Source organism: Lepisosteus oculatus, chromosome 29, assembly GCF_040954835.1.
Source record: "Lepisosteus oculatus isolate fLepOcu1 chromosome 29, fLepOcu1.hap2, whole genome shotgun sequence".
NCBI classification, from domain to species: Eukaryota; Metazoa; Chordata; class Actinopteri; order Semionotiformes; family Lepisosteidae; genus Lepisosteus; species Lepisosteus oculatus.
Genome location: NC_090724.1, coordinates 4,873,347 through 4,901,317, shown reverse-complemented (window position 1 = coordinate 4,901,317; position 27,971 = coordinate 4,873,347). Strand labels below are relative to the sequence as shown.

At 39.6% G+C, this 27,971-nt stretch overlaps 1 protein-coding gene and 1 long non-coding RNA gene across 2 annotated transcripts in view; one reads left to right on the top strand and one right to left on the bottom strand.

Moving 5' to 3' along the window:
* LOC107079676 (uncharacterized) overlaps positions 1-27,971 on the top strand; it is a 102,148-nt gene that overhangs the window by 33,524 nt on the left and 40,653 nt on the right. The window lies entirely within an intron of this gene.
* Positions 5-27,971, bottom strand: LOC102689749 (neurturin). The gene is made up of 3 exons (XM_006639975.3): positions 26,446-27,971; positions 9,799-10,027; positions 5-5,662 (listed from the first exon to the last, which is right to left on the bottom strand). The coding sequence occupies exons 2-3, from the start codon at positions 9,998-10,000 to the stop codon at positions 5,229-5,231; spliced, it is 636 nt and encodes a 211-aa protein (XP_006640038.1). The 5' UTR covers positions 10,001-10,027; positions 26,446-27,971; the 3' UTR covers positions 5-5,228.

Below are 27,971 nucleotides of genomic sequence, written 5' to 3'. Positions count from 1 at the left end.
TTATTCAACAGTCAGTATAGGGTGTAGAATATAATACATGTAAACTCCACTTTGGCACCAATAGTTCAATAAATAAAAGTGTTCTTCTTTATCAATGATGATATCTAAATAAATAAAACATAACTTACTTCCAATAAATATAGATTATCCATAATACAGATGCATTGCATCAACTTACTGCAGTTGGTCCAGAGAGTCCAACAATGCCAGAACTGAAGTTTACTGTGTGTTACTTTTTCATCTTGTTTATCACAAATGCTCAAGAGACAGCAAGTAATGAAGAGCGACGTCTTGACAGGGAAAATGCTGAGGTAACACTTTAAGTAAAGATCCACTGTTAGGTGCTCATGAAACATACTGACACCCAAGTGATATAAATACAACACCACCTTTTCTGTTAAGCTGTACTGGAAATGAAAACTTGTCATGTTTAGGATTACTGCAGAACACTCCCAAAATACTGCAGTGCCCAGTATTACCTCGCCCTTTTTGAGTTTTAGTTTTGATAATTGTTTTAAAGTTTAAATGCACAATTCAATATGACTAAGGGACCCTTGACCCTTTAGTGTTTCCAGCTTGAAATATTGCAAACGAAGTATTTATAGTGTATTACTATGTAGGTGCTCTGCATCACTTCAGATAAAATTGGTGCATGCCTTGAATGAGATGCTTCAACTAAAGTGTCACCCAAGATTCAGTGCTATAAATGTGGCCTGATGTCTTAGCAGTACAGTATGTATTACATGCAGAAATCTGTACATTTAACGTTTACACAAGCTTGGAACTAACACAGGTATATTTCAATATATGCTTCACATACATTACATGTGTCATATAGCTTTCAGATACAAGTTCACTTATTAGCCAGTTTATACAGGACCGTTAACTGGTACGTACTGTTAACATGAACTGCTATCTTTTGATATTTTTTACTACATAGGCTTTAGGTCGGGTGCCTCAATTACTGGCAGAGCTCTTAGTGGCTTCATGAGTCGGTTCCTTTAATCGACTGACCTGATTAGTTACTTTTCTATGGAGTCAGACTATGATTTTTTGGCTTTCCTGCAATAGATCCTGTACTTGTTTGGAGAGAAGGGGACTCTGTAGCATGGTTTTTACGGGATACTTTGGGAGCTCCACAGTGCCTGACAGGAGAAGGAGCACCAGATAGAGATCTGGGTCGAGGCCGATCACTCTGATGTCACTGCAAGCCTGCGGACACAGCCAAGTCTTAGGAGTTGCAGTTGCATCTAGAGGACGTTGGCTCATCCTGCACTGGGGGCTCTCTGACAGCTCTGCCCTGCTGTCTGATGTCTTTATCTGTTGCCAGTGAACTTGACGGGTGGAAAACAACGTATGCAACTACATAAAAACTTACATCAATACATTTTGAGACTTATATGGAATGAAAGCCACAGTATCTCTGCTGTACAACATGGTCTCCCAAGTGCACCAGTATAGGTAATGGGCTACAAATTGTGGGTCCAGATGAGAAGAGTGCAAGTTTATCATACCAGGCTTGACTAAACTTGTTAACGTTGTTTACCATGCAAGAACAGCCTCAGATGTCCAGGGAGGGTTGGATTGTGCGTTTTTTGGAAGGACTGTGTTTGTCATCATTCCAAGGAAGGGACTGGGTTAAAAACGATATGTGCCTGGGAAGAGTGTCAGGTTTTGTTCCCATCACTGAACACCAGTGTGAGAGTATCCTTTTATTGTTGGTTCATTAATATATGAATGTATTTTCTCACAACAGTAGGGCAGATGTTTGCAATCTATTTTCAAAGCTTGAGGTTAAGGATTTTTCCCATGTTCTGTGACCAATAGAAGGGGCATGTACTGACACAGTAAAGTAAAAAAATATGCTTATCGTAGTACACTTGAAGAACTGTCGCCTATAATTTTTAAAGCAACAAACAATTTCAGAAACATTTTCATGTAATCTCAATTCAAATTTTAAGGTTGGTGTGAGTGAGATACAAACTGATTGATGTTGGCTAATCAGATGCATACTGTAACTGCATTTTTAAAGGTATATATTTAGGTATTTGGTTGCTGCAGAGAGTACCATAAGCTTTAGATCACTGTGGTTTGAGACTGTAAAACTTGTGAAGTCAGTTATACAATCAGTAGTGGTATCAGAGAGGTGTATCTAGCAGGGTTAAAGGAACAAGTTGGGACAAAGAGATAGAGACAGAGTGGCAATAACATTTTTGTGGACATTCAGTTTTCAAAAACATTTTCAGAATTATACAATGTGACCTTTTTTGAACAAGGTTAATTTCATCAGTCATGTTTGCTTATTTAATTGAAGTACATGACGACCCTGGGCAGCTTTAATTGGCTGTAGTTCCCTGTCAGAGTGAGAAATTGGTGCTATTGTGCCTCAGCATTATTTTATGAATATGGACATATGGTAAAGGTAATTGGCCATTTACATCTTCAGGGACATAATGTCTTCCAAGATTGGTAGCAGCCCAAAAGGTTATAAATACATAGTTTGCAAGCATGCAGTTTTGTCATCTGTTAACTAATGGTTTAAGTTGTGCACATCTATTACAAGTGGCAGTTTTAATTGCTCTAAATAGAGTGTGGCAAACATAGGTGAGATTGTACTATAGTAAAAATGTTACAGATTCACTCATATAGAAGAATGCCCGGTTTACATGTAAGGAACTTGAGTTGAATTTGTCATTTTGTCTTTTGTTGTTTATCTAGATCTTTCAAACACCAGACGCATATGTATCATTCTGCCAGTAAAATTGCATGTGGGGGTATGTCTGTCACTGACTACTGCCCCAGTTGATCCCAGCTCAAGAGACCAGAAAAGCAGCACTATTGCTTTTCCTTAAACATAAATACCTGCATGAAAGTGTCTGGCTTTCTGCTAACTTAATGGAATGGGTTCCGAGGAGCTTTGCCAGAAATTAACCTTTGTTTAGAGTTTTCTCAATGCATAAAGTAACACAACATTTGAAAGAATTGCTTCTCACATGACAGCACCAGGTAGTACAATGATTTCTGCCCTCAAGCAAATAGCCGTTACAAGGAACAAAAACAAGACAGATTAAATCAAAGAGCTATCAGAGTGTGATACTGTGCTATAAGTACAGAGTCAGAAATATAAACCCACACAATATTTTGGATATCTTACTGGTGTAGTCGATACTGGATGGTATAATTTAACGTCTCTTACTCATAATCTATGACTGTATGGCCCATTTACTGTAAGTATTAAATACCCTGGTAAGAGTACGTACAGCATTTATCTGTAATATAAATATGTTGAAAGAGAGCTAATTATTGTGACTGGAGTAACTTGGAGTATTAGGAAAATCTCTTTTTTCAGGTCTTTGTTTTAAACATTATCATGCATGTAGGTACAGTATGTGAAGATGAATGTCCCTGTTCCTGAGAAGCTATGAAAAACATGCCTGCTCAGGGGAATAAGAAGCTTTGGAGGAAAGGTCTCATGCTGTGCTTGAGAAAGTGATGGAGGTGGTTCATAGTTTTGGGTCTACCTGCCATGGGCATCAGCTGTATATGTCAGGACTCAGCCCTGATTCAGGAGGACACTGTGTCTGGTGGCTTTCATTCCAGATGAGCTCTTAATCACTCGGGCTAATCAGTTTTGACATCTGTAAGTGAATGTTTTGGTTAATTAGACCCAAACCTGTTTCTGCACTTTGTTTTCTGTCTGTTAGTTTCTTACAAGTCTTTGGTTCGAAAAATCTTTTGCTGCAGAAGTGTTGTTGCAAAGGCATTCAGCAAATATCCTTTTGTTCTCTCCTCAGATTGCTTATTAATTAAGAGCTGACGGCCTTAATTGTGTCTCAGCAGTTTTTGATTTATGATACCCAGACACAGGTGGGAATGTATCAAACACTCCTGCAAAAAATAAACTCCGTGTTCTCCAAAAGTCCAGTTACTTATATTCCACTACACAAGAGGAAGTGGGTGTGAAAAATTACAGTTAATGTTAATTACTATCTTCGTCCATCTGAGTAGTCAACTAGAGGTCAGTTAGCTTAACTGAACAAGAGCTTAACTGAAATTAAATCAGAAGATACAGGGATACTTCTGGACCAGGGCTGAGAACAGCTTATTGGACAGAAGAGCTACAACATACATCAACATAGGCTGTACAGGCCACAAGTGCGAGCTTTTATGTAATTGAGTGTTTTCTGATCGTATCATTTTTGGGGGAATGCTAAATTCAAGCATTTTGGAAGCAAAACTCTGTAGATTCTCACTGGTTGGACAGTGGCTATAACAGATAAACCTCCATGTAGTAGGAAAGGTGAAATTTGGCAAAAATGCTTTCAGGAAACAAAAGCACAAGATTAAGATTACAAGTTTAACATACAATGTTCTGAAAGTCTTTCTCCATGGTCACTCTATGAATAATATTTACAAGTCATCTGAGTTCAGAAAGTTACCACGCTTGAAGCTTTGCAACAAGCTGGATGTCGGCTGAAGCTTGTCCTTTGTTAGGTCACTTCAACTTCAACGTCAAGAACGCTGTGGCCAACATACATGGTGATTGTGTTTACTCTCTGCACTCTAAAGTGGGCATTAGGAGGAGAAGCTAGCTTTCCCTTTGATTCCATGTCAGTATCACTTCCTTTCTCTGAGGAGCTTGTAGAGCAGCTAAAGTGGGTTCAGTGTCCCCTTGGCCTGGCTGATAGAAGTTTGGTTTTGTTCAATGAGAATGAGGTAGATTGTAACAGTTGATGCATTGATGTGAAGGCTTCAATCTTCAGCAATGCTAACAGAAACTGGAACGCCTGTTATGTGAAACAAGTTGTAAAAACACTTATTCGCCACCTTTCCAGCCCACAAACTTCACTTGCATAGGGTTTTGGTTGTTTTCGTTTTTAAGTTAAAGCATTGCACAGTGTGCACGGTTTGAATGCCCTTCACCATTTCGAACCTGCATGTGAATGCATTGCGCTAACAAATGGATGTTCTCAGGCCAATCGGAGTTTCAGCCGGGATGAATGAAAAAGTGGGTGTTAAGGGGGTCTAAAACGGGTGAAATCTGTGAGCTGGGTGTGAGAGAAGTAGATCAGTAAAAAAGAAACATAAATAAATCCAGCTTCTCCTCAGAGAGGTCCTCGGTTTCTCTTGTAGTCTTTCACAAGGTTTGAGCAGCTTGTCCGGGGGGTTGTCTACAGTACCTCTTGCTCCACTCGGAGCAGGACGGCTCCGCCACCAGGGCGGCGGTGTCACACGCAGCCGCACTTCCTGGCCGACACCTCGCGGATGGTGTGGTACTTGTTGCCGTTGTCCAGGAAGGAGATGTCGTCGTCGTACTCGGTGGGGCGGCAGCAGGGCTTGTGTCGGGCCTTGCCCTTCTTCACTCGGCCCTGCTTCTTCATGTGCTCCAGCGTCAGGTCGTAGTTGCGCCGGGCCTCCTGGCACCTCCCGCTGCAGTACCTGAACAGCAGGATCTCGTCCCCCTCGTACCCGAGCCCCAGCTGGCTCACGCTCACCTCCAGCTCCTTCAGGGAGCACGGCTTCAGCAGCCCCTTCCTGGCTCTCTTAGTCCTCTTGCTGAGGCTGAGGTCCAGGCGCGAGTCCTCCGGCCCCGATCTGTCCACCAGGGCGCTGATCAGCTGCTTTACCTCCCCTTCTGTGTAGCTTTGCAACAGATACGAAACTGGGGAAATGAAAAGGGGGTTTCAGAAAGGCATACCGTTTTGCGAGCAGCCATTTTTAAAGCCCCTTTTTCCCTGATGTCCAATACAATCAACAACGTCACCCTGCTCGCACATGAGCTAGGTCATTCTTGAGACCTCTGAATGTCTTCAGAATTGACCTGATTTCCGTTGCTGCTTGGCTCACTAACATCATTGCACTATTGTGACTATTGTGAAATTGTACCCAATTCTATGCTGCTTATTGGACCTCCGGTTGGAGCTGGAATCTCTGAGGTCTGGACCTGCAGCGTTCACACTGTGGCTCATCCTACAAGCGAAATAGACTCTCCATATTCAGTTTAATTTTTACATAAGCATGTTACTTTTGGGAAAGTACATGTTTTTGCCAAATTCAGGCCTTAATTTGGGTGAATACCATGTGAGCCACATACTGTGTAAAACTATTACTATCTGTAATCATTCAGCATTTGTGGCTTTTGCTGGGCTCAGTTAACCTACCGTGAGAGTGCCAGGGACTTGTTGTGGCACTGAAACATAAACATTTGTTTCGCTGCCAAACATAAAATAAACATTTGTAAAAATTACAGAAATTTATTTTGGCAAACCCAGGCCTAATATCGTCCATTTACCTCCCATCACTCATCAAAACATAATTGATTTGGTCAGTCCGGAGAGTTTATTCTTCTTGCCAGGAAAAATGTGTTTATGAGCAGGCAAAATATTGGCACCATAACTGAAAGGAAAAAACATCGGCAGTAACATTGTTTGGCTTGATTTCCTAATATGATTTCCTAATAAGAACAATCATTATGGTAGCAATGAATTCATTTGCACTTTTTTGCTTGCTTCAAAAGCTGAAAAAATGATTTGCTGCAGTGAAAAGTATGAAGAAATATTAAAAAATGACCTGATATTCAGTAATATCTGCACACGCAGACTTAGTACAATGTTTCATGAAACATTAAGGTATGCAACATGGTGTTTGTGTTTGATGGGTTACTTTGGGGCACTGGCACTATATAGTTAGCAACTGCTTAAAATCTTGATAGTTTTTTATAAGCTGTTTAGGACATTAGGGGCATCAGTGAGAGAATATGAGCAAGACAGTTCACAAGCCTAATCCTTCCATTATCCATAATATTTCTAGGTAATACCATGAGTCCATAATCAAATTATTTAGTATATATTTATCTATAATTCATGTATTTTGTAACAGGTCATCTCCAAGTTTCCAACACAGGATTTTACTATCACTATTAACTTTAAATCCTATATCCGCCTATCTTCCTAGACTGTCAGAAGGAATTAAGAGGAAGAAAAAGTGAGATGCAAGTCCATTTTCAAAGATTAGATTTAATTTCATATCAGCGGGGCCTAAACCTCTGTAAAAAGAGATGCAAAGTGGTGCTGACAGATTTCACAACAACATATTATTAGCCATGTGCTGTTTGTTATTTCAATCTTCATAAAGTTAACCATAAAATATGGAATGGCTGAAGAACTAATAAATGACATGTTTGCGGCATTTACCCCAGGAAAACTGCTGTTTTTCTTTTTGGTTTGTCTTGGCACCAATGATCTGTGCCACCATCAGGAAGGACATGCGCAGGAAACTCCCCAACGTAGTTAAAGCACTACAGCTCACAGTTATGCATTTCTGCATTGGCTTTGAAACTGAGCCGTTCAGACGTAGACTTTGCTATTAAAAGATTCAATTCATTTGCATCTTGACTTTGGCTCTTTCTGTTTAAAATAACTCTATAGATGTAAAAGTACCTCATTGTGGTACCAACACACTTTAAAAAGTCGTTTTGCTTTGGAGTTTCCTAATGGATTAAATAATTCCCTAAATGCTCAGTCTTTCAAATCAATTTGTTACATTCAGCTGGCTAATTTGTTACATTCAGCTCGATTAACAGTCCAGATGCTACATTAAACAGGCCTCAGTAAATAAACATTGCTTCTAGGAACTACCTGTTACTGAAATGATTAAGTTGCAAATGCGCCTATGTGTTTACACACAGCATCTAAACACTGTTAATTGTGTCTGGTGACTAAGGCTGAAGGTACGCTTGGATGTGAACTAAATGGCCTGGCTCCTGTGAGGCACAAGTGTCCCCAAATCACATGGCTAAGGATTCCATCTTCCCAAGTGGGGAAATTCATTAAGCTGCAACTTTTGCTTGACCCCTGAACCTTCTTCAGGAAATCTCATAGTGTCTGTTGCTCTAAGAGTTTCTTTTCCTTGAAAGTAATGGTGCTCTTTCCTCTCAGGAGACACCGGTGGAGGTGTTTGAATATACACAGCAGTGAACTGGCTTCCTTCACACTTTGCTCACCACTGTGCTTCAGATACCCAATCCTTGTTGCTCCTCACATGAGTAGGTAAAGGTGGCTCAGACTGCGTGCCTGTTTCTTGTAGCCCACTCAGATGAGCCACACTATGTTTTGGGTCTATGATTTTTTTCCAAAATCATTCGTGGAAACAAAATTGGACATACATTTAAGGAATGTCTCCTCTTGTTTGTAACCATTCTTAATGTTCTGTACCTTCTTTGAGCTAATCGCAGGACTTGTTTCCTCTGTGGCCTGTGTTGGGTACAAACTCCTGTAACTGAGGTCTTTAAACTTTGCAGTACAGGCTGCTTCGACTCAAGCTCCTACTTAGTGTTCTGAACGTTTATGTGCCTTTGGTAGTGGGAGAAACTTGTTTGTTCTTGACCTTCTCAGCATACAGATGTCTGTGTCACTTACGTGCATGGAGGGAAGCACAAGTGTGTTTAAGGCAGTATCTTATTCCAGCTGTGGCTTGTCTTGTACATGTTGATTTGTAAGTGAAAGTAAGTGAACTTTATGTAGAAGTTTTACTGACGTCTTTCATTTTATACTGAGGTCCACGTGGATTGAAACGTGTAAAACATGTTAAACGGGTGATGAAGCCCAAACATGAACTCAGGGAAACTTCCTATCTGTCCGCTTTGAATCTGCGGTTTGACATACTGAAGATTCTGGAAGATGGATGTAGTGAGGTGATACAGGATTTATTCATGGAGTGAAAAGCATTTCTATGAAATTTGTGTTTTCTGCATGTCGGTTCAATACTTTATTGCCGTAACGACCAGTTGCATGGAATTTGTATCCATGGAGCCGGCACTGTTGACCTTGAAATTGAGTGTAGCTTCAGACAAGTTCAGAAATGTGAAGTATTTCAGTTTTCTCCTGGTCTGTAACTTTTCAACTGGCTGTGGAGTGTCACCTGTAAAGTTGTTGGCGTTTCAGGAGCTGTGGAATGTCACGAACATAAGTCATTTGGCAAATGTTTATGTACTTGTAGGCTTTTATCCTAAGCAGTATATAAGGAAAACGACTCCTTGACAAAAAACCAAACACTGATTTCCTTTCAGCTTCTGGAGCCAAAAGGTGGCAAGGCCACTGCTGCACTGGCTACTTCAGAAACAGAACAGTGTTAGGTGATTAATTACAGCTGAGCTTGATTATGCTTATACTTGAGAATACCTCATGAGGTTTGTGCGTTTGGGTGGATTTTTGTTTTTCCTGCATAAAACAGATGTCCAGATTGAATCCTGTCCGCAGAAAAATGTATTTGTATTCTGCATTTGAAAAAGTAGGTGTCCAAAAACAATAATCTTTCAGACATGTAGTTTTTCCTTCCTTGAAAGCATGGGCAGTTTTTTATACCCTGAACAAGGGGATATCTGACCCCTTTTCCTCAGACAAACAAATATATTCTCTGGGTGTCTGATCATTAAATAAAGCTCTTTCTATTTGAAGAAGTGCTTCCATCCTGCGACGATTTAATGTGTAATAAGCTCTCCTTGTACAGAATTTCCATTTAATTCAAAATAAGCTGAAACAGAATTCAGCCTGTGAACTTCAAGCTGTTTTTAATTCATGTATGAAATTAATATATGAGAGGGAATGCATGTAACTGTGTTTGAGGATTCTGATTTTAAGACTTAAAAAAATAATTATTTGCAGTGCAATCTAAAATATACGAAGAACTATAGCTTCTATAGCTTTTATTTCCTGCACTCTTCCTGCCTTTATCACTTAGTCCATAGCCTAAAGGCTGCCCAAACCATCTATTTTAGGAGGAAGAAGGTGGGTTGCTTACATTCTCTGAAGAGAGAAGGCTTGTCTGCAGCTCGGACTGCCCTGTGATGTCCTTTGAGCCACGAGGAGGAGATTGTGGAGGATGAAGATGAAGGCCAGGCCCCAGGCCCCTCTCCTCCAGGAATCATGTTTCTACAGAGGAAGACTGACAGTGCTGCACCACAGAGCATCAAGGCGATGGCTGCACACTTCCATAACTTCATCTTAGAATGAGTAAGAGCATTGAAACTCTGGAAGACAAGAGCATCACAGCAGCTTTGAGATTAAGTGGTTATTCATTTCTAAGCTTTTCCCGATTCAGGTCGCAGGAGAGACAGAATCTGCATCAAGGGCAAAGTGGGATACACCATACACGGGACGCCAGTCCATTGCAGGGAACCCACAGATACAGACACAAATGCACATTCTCACACCAGGACCAGTTTTCCCAGAAGCCAATTAACCTACCAATACATCATTGAGCCATGGGAGGAAACTGAGCACCCATAGAAAATCCATGCGAACACATGGCGAAGATATAAACTCCATGCAGATGGCACCCCAGGAATTGAACCCAGGACCCCAGTGCTCTAAGGCTGCACATCTGCAATGCTAACCACCATTCCTTCCACCCTGCTTATATTATGGGAAAAGTATTGAGGATGAAGGACAGTCGTCAATTCTGCTATTTCTGATATGCTCCTTTATGCCATGCCTAATTTCAGTAAAGTTTACATATACTGAAAAATGATTTTCATACTGTAATTGTTGTTTGCACTCATAATTGCAATGCTGGTAGTGTTGTTTACATAACATAATTAAAGAGGATGCTAAACAGAACAAAGATAATGCTGGCAATGCTATCAGTCACCAGTAACCAGGTTTGTTTCTGGTATTTTGATTGTTTTCTGCTTGTATTGTTATTTTCCAGGGTATCTTAAAAGCTTTTTTTTATGGCTGTGAGCGTAGGATAGTTTGGGGATTTTGACAACACACAGATGAGAAATGTATTAGGGATGTTTCTAGTTCTTTTCTTCTCTCATTCCAGGGGAAGTTTTATGTTAACTAGCTCGCATCAGTAGTCCAGCCACCTTCGAGACATTTTTGAAAGTTAGTCAATGTAGTATGCTTGTAAAGCAAAACATATGTCTCTGCTACTTAAATAAAACAAGGCAACACATTCTATTTGAAAGGTGGACTTGGGTGTTGACATTAAAAGCCAGACAAAGAAAGTAACTGGAATTACAGCTTATAAAAGACATCCAATTTTCAGTGTAACTGGGAACATAAAAGAATATTGATGCCAAAAGGTTTGTTTACATTCTGTTCTCTTTCAGTGTTTGCAGATGTGATGTGCTTTTGAAGGTGGACACGAGGGTAAAACCTCATGCTACATGTTAAAGGCTAAAAGGGTGGAAACACACAAAAGGTTTGTTTCTTCCTGGTAGAATTTAAATAGGCTTTTGGCGTTCCAAGAATGATCTAAGACTTTGCAACAATGCGTTAGGATTGCCCTTATCCTTTATCTTATTGTGTACAGTCTCTCAGAAACCGCAGTATGGGTTTCGTGGGAACCCAGGCTGGCCTTGGTTTTTTAATCCATGTGTTCTGTGTTGTCATTTTTGACATGCCTGGTCAGCCAAATTCCTTAGCAGGCTGCCTGATCCAGCAGTATTTCTTCCATTTTTCCAATAAACTTTTGATTGTGTTGGTAGCTATAAAACCCTGTGTGGATGCTCTTGAACTGTAATTATTTTAACCTGTTTTTAAATATAATACAATTCTGTGCTTTGGGAATACAGCGGTGGATCAGTGAATATAGTGCACAAGGAAATCAGTGCCCAATTCTGTCCTGCTTTGCATCCATTGAAATGATGCAAACAGGCGACTGAGAACATCGACACCTTTTTTTAATTACTCAACGGGCATTTATACTTCACTTGTTCCAGAACCATGAGCTTTTAAACTTCTCTTTAAATTTGACCACCTGCCGTTTTTACTTTTGGGCAAAGAGGGCGACGTGGTGAAAATGCAATTAAAATGCGTCATGTTCAGTGTCACCACAGAGAATTCGTTTTTCCCAGTTGGCTGGCTCTGTGTGTAGCTTTGCCTGAAGTGACTGAAATGGAGTCTGGAAGATCAAAACAAAAGTCCGTTTCCCTCTGTGCTTCCGTGCTGGAATTTACCTGCGTGTTGGGTTTCTGACAGATGAAGAGGAAGCACATATTGTGGTTACTCATCAAGGTGCGTTGCTCTAGGTGATGTCATTCTTTGGTGAGAAGAAACACATTTGCTAGTCTTCATTCAAGGGCATTTGGCCCCACATGTACTGTACATATGAGTCTGTTGACCCCTCTACAGACTCTTAAAGCATGCTTTACAAACACAACAGCTTTGTCATATTAAACTATCCCATGCTCAAAGAAATGAGATGAAACAAAAAAATTAAATGCATGAGCTGTGCTAATGATTTTGGTCACTGCCTTCGAGATGCTTTGCAATCTTTTTACCGCAGTATGTTTTCACAGTACTGAAAAAGGTAAAATAATCCCATCTCCAAGCAAGCAGTGAAACCACACCTATTTGCTGACTTAAGGCGTTGGGCCTCACAGATTTTCCATGTGTGTTGTTCTGTTTCGGCCTAGCCTTCTCTCAGGAATTGTTACAGTTAGTTTAAGAGCGCTCTTGATATTTTTTCAGCATTTTTTAATTTCTTGTTTTTTAAAACCTGTAGAAACATTAGAACATTTTTGAAGAGGGGATACAAAATACTTTTTCCAGAGCAGGAAACAGTAAACTGACAGTGACTGAGGACAAATCCAGATAGTCTCCAAAGTGTTTTGCCAGACTGTGGTCTAATGTAATGTCTTCTTTAGATTGTAGACTTGTGGTAAGAAAATCGGTGCTCCTCTCTGAAAAGCGCCATCTGAAATTATGATCTCTTTTCAGGTAGCAGTAGACAAACCTACTGTATGTGCTTTTTGTTTAGTATCTCATGAAAAACAATAAAAGTACAATTATGGTTTGCTATGCTAAAAATACCTATTTCCTGTATTTATATTTTGTTAGGATCAGTCGGGTACTGAAACTTTAGAATACCATCACCAGTATAAGGGACACTCACAGTAAATATTTGATACCCTATAGATTGCTTTCAGCTGAATCAATGTTGCCATGTGATTTCAGATCCATACTCTGGCATATTATCGATGATCCACATTGGTAAACTTCCAGACTGTGGGATATGTCAGTTTACTGGCGGCTGGAATTTTGACCATACTTCCAAAGTAGTGAACACTGGCAAAGTGTTTATTCAGTTGCAGTAAATGTTAGTCAAGGCCAAAACAATATACTATGATCAAGTAGGTTCTTATAGAGTGTATTATTTCACAAGAGTCCAACACCTCTGTGTTCGTCTGGTGTGGGCCCATCATGTCTTATAGCAATTGTAAGTTGCAAACCTCAGGTGTTCTGGCACTTGTTTTTTACAAACTTTCTTACGCCTACCTGTCCATGAGTTAGGAAGCTGTGACATTTATATGATATGGCTAAAAGAAAGCACTATTAAAATTTTTGGCTTTTATTGTCTTTGGCTGTGCTGTGACATTAAATAATAGTTGGCTTGCAACACATTCCTGCACTCCCATGATTTCTATTTTTTAAATACATTCCCAAACAGTAGCGATGTTTTGAGGACCTGTGGTTATATCAGATAGACATGGATGTAGACCCATTATTAGCAATTTCCACTACTTTTATTCAGACTTTTTAACAGCGTGACTCTTTGTTCCAATACAGAGGCACAGTGAGTTTCACAGATTCTCTTCATTATTATAAAAGGTAAAACGGAGTATTATTAGTGGATATAAGCTCATGTGTTGAACATTGCATGACCAAAAACAGCAGATGGTTATAAGAGAAATTTGAATTTTAGCCATTTATTGGAACAATAAAAAGATCCCCATTCAAATGCAGTATGCCTTTTATGGGGTATTAATTTGAAGCAATGGCTTCAGTATCCATTATTAACATTGCCTGCTGAGCTCAATAATATACACATCTAGTAGGGCCCCATTGCAGCTGTTAGTCAAATGTCTGGGATAGGGCATATGGAAAAATTTTGTCCACAGAACCACAGAATGGTTAGATAAAAATCCTTTGCTGCCACACACAACTCGCTCCATGAAACCACACGTAATGTAACTCGCCCTCTGTTATTTCCTACTGCCATCCAGCAGGCATTTTGTTCTTTTACTAATGGTTTTGACTTTTTTCTAACTGGACTATTTCACAATTATGAGTATTACCGTTATTGAAATTCTATCTAGTAGTTCGCATGTGAAGCCACTTTTTTGGGGGGCTTTTCATTGTAAACATCATTGTGAATGTATCTAAAAATGACTTTGTTCTTTCGTGCTTTGGGCTTGATGTCTACATGCCCTAAACAATGGATGGGAACGGGCTTAAAGGAACTTCATCCCGTCTGTATCCTGACCACAAGCGAAGGGAGATTTACCATGAAGCACATGTCATCAGAATGGGGAATGGGAGGTCATTGTTGATGGAATTGTTAAAGAGGGAGTCTGCAGCAGCACTGAATGTTTTTATTATTAATGTGAAAAAGAGCCATTGTACTACAAATTCGGCTATATATATTCCAACAATTGCTGAAGAATATTGTTCTGTCTTAGTGCCTTTTTAGTCTATATATAGCACAACTGGAATCTCCCCCATTGCAGGCAGACACTGGGGTCTTTCTTTCCCTTCTTCTCGTTTGTTTGTCTGATTTATAGGCTGGACAAATTACAGTTTTGGAATATGATAGGTCAGGGCAAAACTATTCAAAGTCCTCAAAATCTTTTAAAGGGGAAGACAATGAGGAAACACTCAACAAAACTCTTTTTGTACTGGGCTTAGAAATCAAGACAAGGCACCTAAAACTGGGGATGTCAAATAGTCAAATCTGGGAAGCTTCCTACTGGCGTTATGGGGATTGATTGTGGGCCACACTTCTTGGGATAGATTCCCATGTTCTCAGCCTTTAATTGTCTACAAGTTACAAATCTGGTTGTTGGGTATTTAGTTCCAGCTGAAATTAATTAATGCAAATATTTCATTTCTATATATGTACATTGTTTTTTATATATACTTTAAGGAATATTTTTAGGAATGTGAACTGACAATAGTCTGTCCACTTATGGGTCCAGATCTGTAACAGCTCCACCATAATGCAATCCTGGCACTCTACACCCTGCAGTCCTTGTTCCATAGTGACACCCCTCCACCATCCCTGATGGGTTCAACGCTGCCACTCTGTTTTATTATATAGGACACTTCCTCATCGATCGAAACCAAGCAAGTTAAAGCCGTTCAGGCTAGTTAATACCCTATTATTGCAGTTGCCCAACCCTTGAGTTCCGAGAACATCCGATTCTCATTCTAATTTAGTAATTTCCACTGTACCAAAACTCGCATTTTCCCTCTTGTTTTTTTCACAATTATGAAATGATTTTTCATTGCTATGATGGTGACCCTTTGTAGCCAAATCAGAAGATGCGATCTTCACAATGTGACCTCCTCCTGTCGTGTCCAACAACACAACTCCTCAATGTGTTTGGGCTGCTGGAATTGACATCCTATTGGTCCTGCTTATCTTGTTAACGACTATATTAGGGTAAATAGGATGATCAAGCAATTATGCTATGTTAAGGTGCAAATACTGGGTGATTTTCCAGACCTCAGGAATCAAACAAAAAAAGGTTTTACATATACATTAACAGGAACGTAATTTTGGTTGATCTATTTTCACCTTGAAAAGTTTTTTTAATTAAATGTTTCGCAAAGAGACGGAATAGGTTTACTGAATTCTAAATGGAAGCTGATAACTTGCATCTTATGCGAAGAGTCTTGGGTAGCGGCATAGGACTGGCTACCTCAAGCCTAAAGGTTGCTTGACCTTCTGGTTGGAAATTACCCTTTATTTGACCCTTAGCCTTACACTAACAAGATACGAGATTGTTTACGTGGAGATGAACCATTCGGATTCAGGGAGACACCAGCTCAGACAGACATTCAGTTCCTCTCCTCCCAGGATGCTTTAGAATATTTTTGTCCTTGTGACTATTCTCAAACAATTATGGCCAAGTGATTCATACTTCATTGAATCTATTGAGTCGTTTTCCGTCATAATCATTACAAATGTGGTGTCAGAAGGTCACAGATTTTTTTTAAATTAAATCATTTTTTCTCCTTCAATTAACTGGAACAAGAAAAGGAAATGCCACTTCAGATTGTTCATGTCTGTGCTGTAGCATGCTCTTCAAATTTGATATGTTTGACCGCTGCCCTATCTTTGACCCAGCTGGGAGACCTTTATCATGAAGTGAACGGCCCTTTTGTGATCATATACATCAGCCAACAAGCTATTGTCAGCATGAAGACCCAGCCCAGTACATCTCAGCACAGACCCCCTGCTGTGTACAACATACACTTAATGAATTTGTGTTCACAGGAAGCTTTAAATATGCATCTTTAAAATGTCATGTCTTATGTATGGTATTTCCCACCAAAAGGAAAGGAATTGCTAAACACGGGGGTATTTATAGACTATATTAAACAAATATCTTATCGCCACTTCAAAAACAGACAGACAGGCGTTTCACCTTCTTGGCCACAATGAGAGCCACTTCAGTCTTTTTCCTCCATATTGTTTCTCAGGCTGATATTAAAAACACTGAAATATTCCACGTATCATACTTCCCATCTGTTAGCAGGTATAGTCTTGTTAGTTTAGTTGCCTGGCCAGAGTCCTGACTCAATTAGCAAATGCTAGAAAAAAGTGATGCCATTATTAGCCTACAATGTTTACAGCTGTCTGAATAGTCCAACATTGTCAGGTATAGATTACTAGTGCTCTTAGGAGCCCTGCATGTTTTCTCTTAAGAGGATGTTTCAAATTATTTGTTTAATAACAGATGTTTTAAGTATTTTTGAGGATCCTACCTAGACAGAGCAGAAAAAATACATCTCTGAGTCATTTGCTCCTTTATCACCAATTCTGACATTCTCTCCAAGGGAGCTCCTACAGTACAGTATGTCTGAGCTAACGTAGATGAGTTATGTAAAATTGTGTCCACTGAGCAGGAGAGCCGAGCTCCTCTGCATGAGTTTTCTTACTCCCTGACTTCATCTTTCCTGCAGGGGGCACTGTCATCAATGACCACAGTGGAATAGCACTCAACTCTTAACTGTAAAAAGAACACAAAAATAAAAGGAAATCCCTCCTGTCTTATTCTTATTATTAGTCATTTACTATTTAAGCACAGTACAAAATTGCATAGACAACAGACATAGATAAATATCACATGATAAAAAAGGAGGTACCTACTAGTTTATCAAGATGCGCTGATGGCAGATTTCTTAAAGGGCCTTTTTTTGCAGGATTAAGTGCCAAAGCCAAGAAAATAGCCAGAAAAAAAAAACTACGAAGTAATGGGAACACGCTCCCGAGATCAGTAGTGGATTACTGCTAATACCTCCCAGTTTATCTCACGTCACGTGGGCCTGACTTACTCAGCCTCCCAGACCGAGGGTGTAGGCAGGCTAGTGAGGTTAATCTGGTGGCTCCCTCAGAGCTCATCTTTGGATTCTTGGCACTGCTAAAGACAACCGCACATCTCGCTGGGCACGGGGGCCATGTGCTTTGTGTTCCTGGCACGGGTTCTCGTTTCCATGGAGTCCAGCGCCTGCGACTGGCCTTTCTTATGATGACTTTTTTTATTATTATTATTATTGCACTGGACATACAGTGCAAGAGGCTGAACTCACTTTTGATCTGTACCCTCCAATCGGGTTCCAATCCTGATGGAAAAAAATCTCTTTACCACCTCCATTCAGAAGTATAGCCTATCTCATAGACTGACAGGCTTGTGGCCAAGAGCCAACAAAATAAAAAGAACATAAAACTCGAATTATATTACTGTGTTTCTGCCTTTATGATGGTTTACAGAACACATCTGTACACGGAACACATTCAGTGACACAAACTCATATTAAACACTACTTAATCTGCTCTGGAACTTTTTCACCTCCATTTTGTGCTAACTGAAACATTTCCACAGCGTGCATTCAATTGCTGGTTCCGAAACAGCCGTGTGAGAAACGGCATGGTGCAATAGCTGTATGTATCTGGATGTCGTTAAGAGTTGAGGGCAAGGAAGCTGCTGTCAGGAGATGTCCCAGGAGAGTCGTTGTTCAGGTGAAAGGTGAACAGCCCCCTACTGGGGCTTTCGTTAGCAAACACGCTCTCACTGTGATGTTGGCGTGCATGCACAGTTCCGAGTTCACTGTCCAGGTGAAGACACTCCAGTGACCTTGAAATATTCACTTCACAGACTAAAGAACCATTTGGCTCAAAGCCTTAGATCTTCAGTTCTTTCTTTACATACATGCAGTATAGGTAGATGGATAATTTACAGATTTGAAATTGAATTAGCTCTTTGTCCATTTGCATGCTTTTGGAGATGAACCTGTCATACAACAGCAGGACAGAGAACATGGATTCGAGCTTTGGCTTTACATGCATGAAACGATAGTTCTGACACTTGTAGCTCCGCGACTGAATGAAGAACTAATATTCTTACCCATAATTCACTGCAACTGCTCTGCCACTGCAAAGAAGGTTGTTCACTCTGACAGATAATTGTTATGCGAAACCATGCTGAAAATGTTTTGAAATGTTAAAATGACTTTGAAGAATTTGCTGCAGGGTATTGGCTTATGTGTTGTCTTCATGACCTTCAGCAGGCAGCAAGGCATATCTGTGCGTACTCTTATAAAGGAATCTGCTTTTGAAGACAGCACACCAGAAAAGAGGTGCTAAACAGAGCAGCCCAGCATGACAAATTGGCATATGCGTGTGGTTATGGAGAAATCCACTACCAGCTGCAGAGACGTGCTTTTCTCAGTTCACCTTCCTTTCCTAATTTCTGAGACCAATACCCAGCATATCTGCAAATAAAAAGATGGAATATTCTTCCTTGATTCCATATATTAATAATGACTTCTGCATCAGGGGTTAAAGATTTCTTGCCAAACCACAGGTTTAGATTTTCAGCCAGCACTAATATTTTTTCCTCCTGCTGCAAAAAAATTGCATAGCTCCATTCACAATATTAAAAAAAAGAAACCAACTGACTACAGACAGGCAGGTGGAGGGATATGAGAGTTCTCAACATAGAAAACTGTCACACTACTTATTTCAAAGTGCAGTGAGCAACAGAATGCCTTTATCAGAAACACCTTTAGTTAGTCGCTCACATACTGTACAGTATGTTAATCTAATCCCAGCAGGTGTTTGGGTTCTAGTGCATTAAAGTGCCCTAATGCACTCATTCTGTACTACTGCAGTATATAACAATCCACTGAGTAAAAAAAAAGTAATGATATTCAACACAGTATAGTAATTGTAAGATCTCTATTTGTGACAGAGTTACTAGAAAAAAATAATATATATATACACAGTACACAGATGTATTTCATGCAAGAGTTCAGCTTTAAATTCCATGCCAGGATATGTGTTTAATTAAGGCTGGGCTAATTAACAGCTTTATTTCTTGTTTTTCAAGTTGCTCACGAAAATTAAAAAAAGATGCTCTTCACGAATTAGGACAGCTTTCCAAGAAAGTGCTATTGTGGTTGGTAATCTAATGTCTTTATTCCGTTTTTTTTTTATTTCTAACTTGGATTGATGGATTTGGAGCTGACGTAGTGTGATGGAGACTGTAGCCTCTGTTTATCTGTGTTTATCGGAACTGAGAAACAGTTTTGAGTAGTAATTGGAGGTGTTCCTTTATTACTGCACTCTGTTTTTTAAGCGTCCCAAGAAAAAAACAACAAAAATTCATATGAATATTGAGGTGAAATGGCAGGATATGTTTATCCAAAAAAAATCCATAGCACTCTTGGTTTATGGAGTATAGTGGTTTGTCTTGTAAACAGATTTTGGATGCATGTAGTTCACTAGATCAGAAACATGCAATACTGCCAGGAAATCTGCTTTTTAAACACACACAATGAAGTGCAAGATAGAGAATGTCATGTTAGGAACGTCTTTGCTAAACACGTACTGAAAACTATTCTGCAGTGCTGTAGCAAGAGCAGGAATTGAATCTCCAGGGCTCTAGAATAGCTCCTTTATTAGAACCCCTCTAAGCAGAATGTGTGATTAATCCCATTGTCTAAATGGTGTCGGTCACCAAAGCAATTGGTGACTTGACTTCTGCCCTAAACTCCTAAACTGCTGCCAGCACTGGGTGAGGACAAGTTATCCTAAGGATCTCTGGCATGCATGCCACCAGCGGAGACTGTGGGCAATGGGCTTTTGGCATCAGAGTGGATTCCACTGATGGCACCCAAGCTCCACTCTAGACATTCCAGCAGTGCGCTGTGAAGGAAGCCCTTGGCGTGATGTATTTGTCTCGCAGGACAACGTGACTGCGTGTCTGCACATTGTCTTTGTTCCTCCCACCCAGGCCGGCCAGGGGGGTGGGTGGGTGGGGAGGAGGGCTCAGCAGTAAAACTGTTTGAACATCAGATGGCAATTCCAAATTCAGGGACATAAAAAGAGAATGGATAACAATCCGTTACTCAAACAGAATTTTCCTAAAAAAGAGATTCCTACGCGTATTGCTACACCATGTATACAGAGCACACCCAGCACACCACAGTCATGCGGCGTGTTTCCCCCATGTCTTCCATATGGTCTCCTCCTGCTTTAGCCTGCCAGTCCGCTGTAATGATTAATAAACCTTTCTCCTCGACTGGATACTGCTCTCCACAGGGATTCCAAAGCAGAGCTTGGCAGACTTGTTTTCTGAGCTCAGATCTGAACTCTCCTCCTGGTGGCGTGCAGAATTTAAACAGGCTTGTTTCCAATGGGGGCATGTTGAGTAAAGGAGGGGGGAGGAAGGTCGACATACCTGACAGAACATCTGTTTGATTGTTTTGAGGTGCCTAAAGCCCTTTGGAAGCGCAAGGGCAGGAAATGCAACTTGATAAAGCTTAGTTCATGGATGGAAGAAGTACTTTTACACAGAGGGTTGTTGGAGACTGGAACAAGCTGCCCTTTCCTGTTGTTGAAATTGACACCCAGTCAAGGAAAACATCCGGATGAGATCCTCAGGACAATTATCTACCAGCCGGCGAACAAGCTAGATGGGCAGAATAGCCAACTCTTGTTTTTAACCTTTCTTGTGTTCTGATGTTTGTAGTGCAGAGACTGGGTCTGACTGACCTGAAGCCTAACATGCAGACGCAGGTATTTGCATCATGCTTAGACATAAGGAAATTGAATATTTAGTGTTTATGAGTCTCATTTTATTAGGCCGAGATCCATAATGAGCTTGCCCGCAAAAAAAACGGAATTATGTTTTAATAATATAATTAATAACACTGTGGATAACAACAGGACTTTAACAGAAGCCCTACCAAAACCCTTCCTGCTCTTTCTACAGTATGTTAATGAGAATTAATTCAACCTGTACTGAGAGAAATAGTAATATTGCATTTAGCTGTTGTGGGAACAGATAAAAACAAAGGTACAACTGTACCTTAAAATATGTTTTGTGCAAGTGTGGAATCTTCTTACCCAAGCAAAGGGTTCTGCAAAAATGCAGTAATTAAGCTGCATTAAATACAACAGCACAGCACAGATAACAAATTACCCACAGATCCAGTACAGCTCACAATAGCTTTGATGTAATTACCGTAATATAAACTGTTTGCTTTGATGTTGGTTAGGCCCCAGAGAAAAGAGATTTGATAGCAAAAAATGTTTCAGATATTAAAGGGAAATTAATCTAGAGTTATTCAGTAGAGAGGTGCTGATCGGTGCTATAAAAAACATATCTGGTTCCAGAAAGTATGAAACAAATTTTCTTCACTGCTGCAGTGGTTTTTATTTGTGATTATTAGCTCAAGGAGCAGCTTTCACAAAGTATATGCCAAACCCTCATAAGTAGACTGTTTGAAAAGACAGCAAGGACGATTATGACCTTCCTACACCCTGGGGCGGATAATTTCAAGGGCCTTCATAGACACCTTTATTTATTCTTGTTAAGACATTTTATGTTTCTCAAAAAATGTCAGCTTTTGCATTCCTCAGCTAAGCTTGTCTCTTTGTTCTTGCAGGCAGTGGAATTACAGCTCAAGGTTTCTAACTGTATCACTGTGGGCTTTATCGGTAACTGATGTAATATAGGCGGCTCTGTTCTGCCATTCACTCCTAGTGAGCAATCACTAATGGTCATTCGGCCACATGCTCCGGCCACCCTGCACTGATCTTGGAAAACTGAAGACTGCACCCCTTTCCTCCACGACACATCCAGAGCTGGAAAAAAAGTTGTTTTTCTTTTTTACACTGTGAATGCAAAACGTAAAAAGAGTGAAGCTTTAAAGACCAAAGGCAGGACAGACAGTAAGTCCTACTGACTGCAGACCAGCTGTAGAGAGAGGCCAGTATTGGTGTAGGAGGTTAAGCAGATAGACAAGGGGTTAGATGCAACGAACAAGAGATCAGTGGGAAGAAACCCCATTCTTCTTTGCCGAACTCATTGCTCGGGACTCCCTCTGACAGAGTGCCTTGACTCATATCCACAAGTGACTTTCAGTAGCAGGTGGACAAACAGTATTAGACCTAATTTGTTGTGTTCATTTAAGCCTCCCAATAGTATAATACATGACAAAGAAAAGGAAAGCAATTATTCGTTTGTATTGCACTGTGAGTATGTTTTCATCAGAACAAGTTCCCTCCTGCAGTAATAGTAGTGTACTTGGCTGCTTGCTTTATTAGGCTGGGTATCCTGCTGTTTATAACATTGCTGCATGCCAGTGAGCCAATTAAACCAATTAAATGTAAGTGTTGTTTTGTAAAAAAAAAATATTCCCATAGACTTTGGATTCTATGGCCATGGCTATTTAAACCAGTTTTTACGTATTATCAAGTTCCAGTGTTGTAAAACCAGGATTTTCTGGAGAAAGTATTACTTAAACATTCTTTCTCGTCCACTGAAATCCTAGACTATTTGTAAAGTCGGCATGTTTACAATATGCGAAGTCGGGTTGAAAAAACACTAAATATTTCCAGTCCACCACCCCCAAAAGAAACAAACATGGAGATGTAGCGTCTGAAGGTATAGAGCAAGAGAGGTCCTGTTGAAAGTCTGATACCTTGCTCAAATTAATATTTAATGACTTTAGCAATTCTGCGAAGCAAATTCTTCCGAAACTCCCATGCAGAGACACAATGCCATTCTTAATATGATTCATGAAAGAGTCATGTAATCAATCATCAGGTAATTCTCCTCTGTGCACACAGTATTCTGGAACTGAAGACCATACATCCATTTTTAAATCAAATACCCTAGGGATCAGAAATCTTTGTGTAATTGAAATCTGCACCCAGTCAGAAAACATTTGGCCACTGGAGTCTCAGGCCGCCTTTGATGTGCCTGTTAACACTGAAAGGCTTGAAAATCTAATTCAATTTCAGGAACCAGACCAAAACTGATGTTGGCTTTCTTTTTCATGTTTTAGTGTTCAATTTGTCAGGTGACATAGTGTCAAGACAGCACTGCATTCATTACTGATAGCAGTATCTAAATAGCATAATAACTCACGTCACCTTTTTTCTAAAGTAGATCTGATTTAATACAGTATTGCTTCCTTAACATTTGGGCTAAAGAAGTCATCTGGCTCTTTGCCTGTTACTTATTTCAATGTCAATATCGAGAAGATTGACTATGCCCTTCTCACTGACATAAAAATGCAGATAATAAAGAGTACTTAATGTTCTTTCTTGAAATAAGAAAATCAGTTTATGCCCAGGGGTAGATGGTAAATCAGTTTTTGATAGCCTGTGCAAGAAATTCACTAGTTGAGCCGAGGTAAATCTGGTTGTGCCATTCAAGCAATAAAACAAATGAATCTTAAATAGCTGCAAAGTGCCATTATTATTGAAGAATGAGAAAAACACCTATCAATGTCATGAAACATGAAAAGAGGAGCCAGTTAAAGACCAGACCTGTATTCCACTGTACCTGTTGGCCGGTTTAACTCCCTCCAGTTTTAAAGCCGCATGAGTACTCAGATGTGTAGAGTCATACACAAACACACAAGGACTGTGGTAGTTTTCTGCACTTTATGTGCTGTCGTGCATGAACAATAACAATGCAGCTATCCAACATGTGGATGTTCTAAACTATTAGCTGGAAAATTAGGTAGTGCAGCAGAACAGGTTATTCATAATCAAGACAGTTCTGGTGACTGTTTGGATATGAATTATTCAAGCCTTGTACATGCTTTGTGTGAACAGTAAGGTGAAAATTCAACAGAAATGATTTTACATTTCCCAGAATCATCTTGTGTGTGAAGTGGGAGCTGCCCTCTTGTGGGAGGTTTTGGGAACTGAGTTGTTTTCTTCTCAAATTCACGTGCTTTATGAGTGAATACCTACTGTAAAGTGAGACCCAAATAGATAATGTGCAGAGAATTGTATTCATATAGACATATTTGTATATATCAAAATAGGGTATTTAAAGATAAATCTTAAAGAGAACATATTACAAAAGATAAAGTTTGATGTCTACGAGCACCTTCATCATGCAGAGTGTGGAATTATGCTAACCCAAGGAAAACACCATATCCTCATTTTTTGTGATATAACATGACTTCACCTCTCTATAGATACACCACAAAGCTGCATTTAAAAGGAAACAAGTTTAAGTGCTAAAAGGAGGTCCTGCCTGTGAATATACTCTTGAATTTGTGGAGTTCAGACAGAAACCTGATCTTGCGTGACCCTCATGTTCATTTTATATAACCCAAACTATACCGTTACACAGGGCTGCATAGAAAGAGCGGTTTAACATGATACTATCAAAATATGTTTTAATGCATAAAACTTATTATTCTAAAAGTTCATAGATAAAAAGGGCATTATACAAGCATTTTTAAAAGCACTGTAGGGGCATACACATTTATGCTCCTCCTCCTAAATTTTATTAAAACAGGTGTTTACATGTTTAAATGTGTAAAATGACCAAATAGAAAAAGGAAAAAAAAAAATTTTTCTCACGAGGCTCTCCTGTTCTTTAATTCAGGATTTCTTTCTAAAATTATCCATAGCTTAAAACTATAACTTGAACTAACAATAATACAATCATATTTTGTGGTGTCTGCTTGCTACTCAACAAGCTAATTTTTAAAACAGTTTTTAAGAACATCTCTGGTGCATGTCTATATAAAAGCAAATCATTTTCAGTTTGTAAAGGGTGACTGGCATTACACTCTCCACCATTTTCAATTTTATCCTCTATTTCTACCATCGTTCAGAAATCACTAAATCTAGGATCATGTAGGATCTTGTTTTTCCTACGTGTGTGAAATTTGTATTTATCCAAATAAGTTATTTTTACTGGGGACATCCTTACTACTGCTCCAATCTCATTGGTTTCTCAGTAACCCTGTAAAAAACATTCTAAAAACATTTCTGATAATGAGGGTTTTCTAATTAGACAGCATGATTATTGTTTCACTTAATCTATTCAGCATTCATTTGCATTTCACAACCACTCCTGGATATTCAAGTGTTGCTATATTAGTGATTCCTTCTTCCTCTCTGTTCCTATAGAATGTGTCCTATAGAATGTGATAGTTACACAGGCTTGGAATGGCTTCCCTGATGTTATTTACTCCCTAATAATTAAAATTTAACTGATGCTTGAAATGCAAAACAAAATTTCACCCTGTGTCCACCTTGCATGACACTGACACACCTGAATTTTAAATGCCTAAAGATGTTTTCACTGTATAAATACTAAAGTTCCAGCAGAAACAAATATAGTCCCAAGAAGAAAAGTAAAAAAAAAAAACTTGTTGAGGCTAACCAGGAATCTTTTTCAGAGTTAATCAGCAGTAGCCTTTACTGGGCTCGCATATACTGTATAAGCCGGATCAGAACCCAGGTTATCAGAGGTTACAGGCTCAAAAGACCAAAGGCTTATCCCCTAGCAGCTTGGTCTGCTTGTGACTGCCCTCCTCATGGAGCAGTCTAATCAGGACTATTTCCTTCTGCGTTCCATGGAGTTTGTTAAAAGAGAAATTAGCTTCTGGAACCAGAAATTGACATGTAGCGTTTTAACCATCCCTAAAAGGGGACCAAACACTAGGTCCAAGTCAGACATCACTAGATAAATGTTCTATAGTTCACACTACACCTAAAGACTCAAAGTACTGTATGTTGTTATGAGAGTACGTATTTACTGCTGATAAATAGGATAAAAAACATGTTATATTATTATATATTATAGATCATTAAAATCTTTCATGTGATGATAGGAAGCTCATAAAAATATTTTTAAAAATAGGACGTTCAGTAATGTCACTGTGTTCTAAAACAGCCCAGTCTAACATATAAGGATCCACCATTGCACTTGCGACAGGTGTTTAAAAGCAGTCCTAGAAACACTACCCCCTGGTTTCCAGAAAGCATTCTTGTGATAATCCTGTGCATTTTCTGGCATGCCAGTGCTTTATGAATTTGGCCCAGTGGTGCGTAACAGTTCTCCCATAAAGCTGCAGCTTATGTGTGCAAAAGAGGTTGCGTCCTTACCGTTCGCCCGGATAATCCAGACTTGTCTGCCCAGCTTAGTCTTTAATTGACCTCCAGGTAGGATCAATATCAATATTCCAATACCGGGACTGGGGAATAGAGGCAGCGATGTATTTGCCAGTTCCACTCTAACTCCATGGATCGCTTAAGAACAGGGAATTTGCAGAACAATCAGTCCAAGTTCTGCAGCATCTTAAAATCAGTTGAAAGCACTCAGACATCTAGGGATTTCCATCAGTAAAAAAGAGCCAGAATTTCCCATCTTGCCTATAAACAATTGTTCTCAGAAATCCGAACATAATTCACAGCATGCTTGAGGTACCGCCAGCAAAGTCGACTGGTGAAACATTTGTTACCAGAAACGGTTTCTTCAAGCTCTGCGTAAATTGTGATTCCCAACCTCGAATGTGATGAATGCTAACTGTCCACTGAGCAGCATGTGAAAACTGACCTTCTTATTCGTACTTTAATGAAGTCTGAGCTGTTGTGTTTAAGTCAAGAACCTGGCTGGAAATCAAAACATAATTCATTCTTTTATTTAAAAAATGAATAAAAGAAGGACTGTGCATAAATCGTTCAATTAAAAATAGGACTGATGAATGAGTTGTTAAAAAAGAAAAAGAAAAAAGGTCTGACTTAAATTTGGAAAAGGATATAGAGGCTGGTTCCATTTATTATTTAAAAAAATTAAACATGTCTTATCTTACTGTCCTTGTCCGATTTCTTTAATCTGACTCAACAGACGGTTTTCTTAATCAGGAAATGTGTTCTGAACCAGCAAGATGAAGGATGAGAAATGTCAGCCATTCAGAGTCATTTTTTGTTAGTTCTTTGGATTCTTCGTAGATGATTCAGAGAATTTAAATACATTGAGGGATAGAGCATACTTTGCAGTAATCTCTGTATAAAGCGGACAAAATTATTCTAAGAGACTTTGTATGTTTGAAAACTGTCCTACATCTCTATTCGTAAAAATGCTGCCACATCTTGAAAAGTCACTCTCAGAAAAAAACGCAAAAGGTCCTTTTTCATATTCAAGAACCAGTGATCACCATCCGCCACACTTTTCTTCTGAAACGAGAGATGTCTACAGGACTATATTCTTCGCTGCTTTTCAAGGCTCATTCCACAGATACCTTCAGGAGGATAATCCAAGCCTGATGTTCATCTACACCGAGGAAGAAAAAAAAAGCCAAACATCTTTGCAAGGCTGTCTACTTCTGAGAGATATGGAGAGGAGGTGTTTCATCCTCCAATAACTGCAAAAACTGCTTTTCCCTTGATCTTGTCAGATCGGAAGGCTCCACTCATGACAGCTCTTGCTTTTCTCTGATGACAGTGTGTGCAGGGAGAGAAAGGAAAACCAGCAGCATGTTTCCGGAGAAATGACTGAAGAAATTATTTTCCTTTAAGAAGTGCGGTACGGCTGTATGTTGTTGTGACTTTTCTTCAGCACGGTACTCCTGTAAGCTTCTCCTCCTCAGTGCGCTGGACTCCAGTTTGCTGCTCTGTAGGGGGGAGACGAG

Coding starts and splice junctions, on each gene's coding strand:
- LOC102689749 (XM_006639975.3), bottom strand. CDS start 10,000: ATGAAGTTATGGAAGTGTGCAGCCATCGCCTTGATGCTCTGTGGTGCA. Junction 5,663..9,798: donor GCCTTCTCTCTTCAGAGAAT/GTAAGCAACCCA, acceptor TCATTTCCCCAG/TTTCGTATCTGTTGCAAAGC.